The 5,330-nt window shown below is 41.5% G+C and overlaps 1 protein-coding gene across 1 annotated transcript; it reads right to left on the bottom strand.

Moving 5' to 3' along the window:
• Positions 1-338: 338 nt before the first annotated feature.
• On the bottom strand, positions 339-1,238 carry LOC131041134 (F-box protein At5g49610-like). The gene has a single exon (XM_057974114.2). It carries the CDS (start codon positions 1,236-1,238, stop codon positions 339-341), a length of 900 nt encoding a protein of 299 aa, XP_057830097.2.
• Between the last annotated feature and the right edge of the window lie 4,092 nt (positions 1,239-5,330).

Genomic DNA, 5,330 nt, shown 5'->3' with positions numbered 1-5,330 from the left:
AGTAATTTGGAAGCAGTGATAAGAAGAGAGAGTAGATCAAAATCAGATTAAGGCAACCAAACATTGTTGATTTCATATGCGTGTAGTGGAATTGGAAATGACACTGAGTCTTTTTCAATTACTTCGAGCAGTTTACCATGAATGCTTCTCATCATTCTTCCCTCTGCATCGAAAACAACTAATTTCTCCGAATACTGGTATACCAAAACCCACCCACAATTATTAATCACAATTTGTGGATGTCCATAGCTGATATTCGGGTCTGCGTTGGCTCTATGTTTATTTCCACACCTAACTGTTAACTGATATGGGCTCTTCGGAAATACCTGCAATTCTGACTAGCTAGGCCCTTCACAACCTTCTATATTAAGCTCCCATAGAGACATATCTATTTGGTCCACCATAACAACTTTCCCATCGTACCCAGTTAACTTCCAGCAGCAATGGTACTCAAACTCAGGTATATCTTTTCCTGTCTCTGGTCGCCTGATAACATCCCAACGATTCTCTGCAACATTGTATGCTGCAACATCGTATCGGAACATGGGCCGGCTGCTCTGATCAAGTGGGTTGTAATTAATCCAATAAAAGCTTCCTCTAGAATATAAACCTTCTCCTTTCGGAAAAACTGATAGGGGCATATCCATCTCCAATTTGGTCCATGTAGAACTCTGTGAATCAAAGATCTCCATAACCAGCTGGTTTCTATCTCCTCCGGTGTTGTTATTAACTCCTATAACCAACAGACATCTCCTTGCACAAGGGTCAAATGACATGGCAATGAAATGTGTATCGGATCGCAGCTGGATAGGAGGAGGCAGCCTTTTCCATGTCCTGGTGATAGGATTGCAGATGGAGAACAAATCGGAGGGGCCACAAATTGACGATTTAGTGTCCTTGAAAATAAAACTTCTCGGGTAACTAACATAACAGAGGAGGCTCTTGCAGGTCGTCACTACATGGCCGGAGGTCGCCAAAAAATCTAATGATAGTTTGCGCAGAGGGTAAGTGACCGGTGATTGAAGTAAGTACAAATTATCATAGTCATTATGGCTGTGCAAACTTCCTATAAGAAAAGCAGGGAACAAAGAAAGAGGGACACTTAATTGACTCTGCTGGAATTGTGTTCTCCATGATTTACAAACAACCACGAACTTTCTCATGATTAGACTAGGCAGGTCAGATAAATTCCGCATTAATAATTCTTCTGGTAGCTTACTCCATACTTGAACGTCCATCTCCGAGGTCTCTTCAACTGCAGGTTTTCTCTCTCTTTCTGATTTCAACTCCTATTTGGATAGAATGTAATACATCCAAAAGCCATGAATGGAAGATAAATAAGAAGAACAGAAGATATTAAGTATGCGTAGAAGGGAATAGCTAATCTGGATTGCGGCCACTCTATATTACCATTCTGAGGTATAAAACCTTAAAGCAGACATTCATCTTGAATGTGACGGACAGACAGCCCCCACATGGATAGCCATGAATGCAAGATATGTATGAAATGTACTTATAATAGTACTAGTGCCTCATATTTCAAGATGTTAAGTATGCGTTCTTCGGCAACTTCAGAAATTAAGGAAAAGATTAAATAGCCGATATTACTTATGCTGCAATAGTGTGTCCACGACAGATTTGGGACATGATGTATTGTAGTTATTGAAGAGGTAATATACACTCGAAAATTTACACTCGAAAATTTTGTGTTTTCCTGTTTCATAGGGTATGACTACATTTTAGTTTTTTATCATATTATTACTTATGGTGCAATAGTGTGTACAGGACAGATTTTGGACATATTGTATTGTAGTTATTGAAGAGGTAATATACATTCGAAAATTTTATGTTTTTCTGTTTGACAAGGTGTGACTACACTTTAGTTTTTTTTTCATATTTTTATTGGTATGAGTTTTTCGCTCCGATGTTCCCTAGGTTGCGAATGAGCCTTGGAAATTATTGATCTGGCCCTCGTTTGTATTGTTCTAAATTTTAGTTATATTTTATAGATCAATATTAAGTAAAAGCATAACATTTTTTATACGTAACAAGTACAAGTAAAAAATTAGATATTTCTTAATGTAAAAATAAGGTTTATTATTGATGCATAATGTTTATTCGGACATTTTTTTATATATATTTTTATTTTGAAGCTTTTTTTTTTTTTAGTATAGTTTGGTGTTCAATTCATGATTGAAGTTAGGTATCTTATTTAAGGGTATATGGGTTTAAGTCTTGGGATAGCTTGATAACTATTGGTGAAGTTGGGTATTTCTTTTCAATTACTTTATGTACCCAAGTGAAAGACTTTGGGGATGTGAAGCCCAATAGTTGCATGACTGTTCATCTTCCCAAACTCTTCACTTGATAGCTGAATATGATTGTATAAGTAGATGAGTACATGCCATGTAAACAGAGTTGATTAATGAAGTGATTCCCTGCGTTGAGTGTGGATGTAGACAAATTTGCCGAACCACGATAAATCATGTGTTGTCTCTTGTTATTGCTTTATTTTGTTTTTGTTATCGTTTTCTCTGCTCATTCTAATCTTTACAATTGGTATTAGAGCCATGTTGGCTTGAGCAGAGATGGAGGAAGAAGGAAAAGGTAAAACTTATAATTTCTATGGCAGTTTTACGTTCCATGTAAAACTATGCTTCAAGCGCCGCGTACATTGGTGGGATGGCTGGAAGAAAAAGGGGAACTCAGTTGAAGAGGAGAATCTAGCGAAAGAAATGGATGTTGGGATTCTTATTTCCTCTTCCCTTGAGCCATCCTTGGCACTTATTGGCCAAACTGTTAATGGTCGGGAAGTTATTGGCATTTGTGTGGTGATGGTTGAATGCCGTGATAGTCCCTATATAGATGCTAGAATTTCTGAGCAGAAAGATGCTGGAAAAGAGGTTGTTGTTGAAGAGGATGAACTCAAGAGCTTGCGAGAGAAAGAGTGTATGTCGTCGGAGACCCAAGTTGAATCTGCTGTGGCCTCCCGGGATGAGGAGGGTGTAGATTGCAGTGAGGTAGCAGGGCAAGGAAGCCTGGAAGAAATGGTGGCTTGAGAGAGCTCTGCAGAAGGCATGGCCTTGGCAAAAATAAAGAGGCAGTCTCATGATGCTGAGGACAACCTTTGCACAGATAATTTCATAGAATACTACGAACCTATGGACTTAGATGAAGAAGTGCAAGATGAAAGACGGTTATCTGGTTTGAAGTGGAAGTGGCCATTGACAAGAGCAGAGGACAATGGGCATCACTCGAAGCAATTTCAGGCGTCACAAGGGAGATATGGTTCACCAACTTGATTGGATGGATGTAGATGAAAAGGACGTCAGAGCCTGGGCTAAGGAAGCCGAGCCCGAAGAGGCGAAATAGAAAAAACAACAGGCAAAAGCAGAAGCAGAAGCCTCACGAAAAAAGAAACAAGCAGAAGGAGAAGCCGCAACAGTAGTTCGTAAATCAAGGAGAAAAAAGAACCCAACATACAACATTTCTGAGGTAACAATAGGGCAGTATGTTGGGCCCAGGGGTCGATCGCGGGCCCTCCCATATGCCAGGGTTTTCCCGTTTGCTGACAGAAACAAGGTCCCTGATCAAACTTTAAGTGGAAGGGCTGGAGCAGGCTTCGATCCTAGGTCTCAAGAATTCGACAGAAAGCGGGAGCCACTGCTCACTCCAGCCTCGCATTACGATCAGGTGGGCCACTGGGGTTCTGTCAAAAGAGCCACGACTATCGCTTCAAGCAGCGAGCGTCTCGGTATTCCGTGACAAGATGGAAAGCGGTCCGTGGAATCTGCGTTCCTTCCTTTGCCCGAGGAGACTGGAGTGGCGGAGTTAGTTCAACAAGAAGTTAGGGTTAGAAGCGACCTGTTTGTAGGCGCCCGGACGCGGGAGCAAGTTCTGGCAGAGAGGGACAAAGAAGGGCTTCTGTGCAAAGATAAGGCAAGAGAAAAAGATAAAATGGGCATCGTTAGCGGCGCAAAAAAAGCTAGTAATGTCATCGAGGAGGAGGTTATTGTGGAAGAGAAAAGCCAGACCTCAACGTCCAGTAGGCCCCCCACTCCTAGTAGTCCAAATCTCGAGCCCCAAGGCGTGACGCGATTGAAGAAAGAGAATATATTTGGTGTAGGAAATCCCACAGAAGTGTTGCTGGAGGAGAGGGGTGTGGATTATCGTAAAATAGACTTGGAGTTGGAGCGCCAGCCTATTGTCAGGCCTCAGTCGGAAAATGAAATGGAACTGAAGGAAGAGTTTCATTCCACAGAGCAGGTGCAAATTCTAGAAGTATGTGTTGTTGAAAATGAAATTGTAATTGAACAGCAGACCCCACCTGTCATCAATGAAGTTCAAATTGTTACATTTGCGGTGTCAGAGGTAACCGCAAAAACTAGCACTGTGGGTCAATTATTGGGGACACGGATCATCATGGAAGCTATCAATCGCATTTATCATTCCGTCAAGCTTTTATTTTTTATGTCACGCGGGAAGCCTATGGTTCCGGCGTGCGGGAAGCCTCATGTGGTGCCAACTAACTTGTCCATTTCCATACCAGAGGGAACCTATGCTGGAATTACTCCTCGTTCAGGGCTGGCTTGGAAGCATTCCATAGATGTTGTTGTTGGGGTTATTGATGCAGATTACCATGGGATAGTTGTTGTGATACTCTTCAATCATGCTACTTCTGGTGATCGAATTGCTCAATTAATTATTGAGAAGAATAACGCTGGGAATATGGCAGAGGTTTGGAATGGTACAGATCCCAGTGCGAACTATTTTGGAGGGGATCATTATTATAGCTCCTATGATTACCATTTTAGTGGTGGTTGTTTTGGCGTAGCACAAAAAAAGTACAGTAAAGCTATTGAAGCCAGAGAATCTATGCAGAGGGAGGTAAGGTACATGACTGTAGACGGTGGGACTAGTGGCAAGGTCTGCATACATGGTTTGATCGTTATCAAGGAATGTCAGAATAATTCAGAAGCCACTAAAACCACTTTCCCTTTCGGATGGTTCCACACCGGCCTTATCGTTTATCTTGACAAGGAAGGTTATCTTTTCTTGATCGGTAGAATCAAGGAGTCCATTCATCGCGCAGGGGAGAAAATCTCACCATCTGAGGTAGATGCAGTGTTGTTATCCTACCTGGAGGTTGCCCAAGACATGGCGTTTGGAGTTCCTAACAACCAATACGACGAAGAGATGACTTTCGTCGTGTTTCCACAAGAAAACATGAAGGTTAACGAAGATGAGATTGCGAATTTGGCGAATCAAGAGTGCTTCAAAATGCTAGAAGAGACGACTGATGAAGATTACAGGTTTTTAGATTTTATGTT

Source organism: Cryptomeria japonica, chromosome 5 (genome assembly GCF_030272615.1).
Source record: "Cryptomeria japonica chromosome 5, Sugi_1.0, whole genome shotgun sequence".
Classification (NCBI taxonomy): domain Eukaryota; kingdom Viridiplantae; phylum Streptophyta; class Pinopsida; order Cupressales; family Cupressaceae; genus Cryptomeria; species Cryptomeria japonica.
This window is presented reverse-complemented; position numbering and strand designations above follow the sequence as displayed.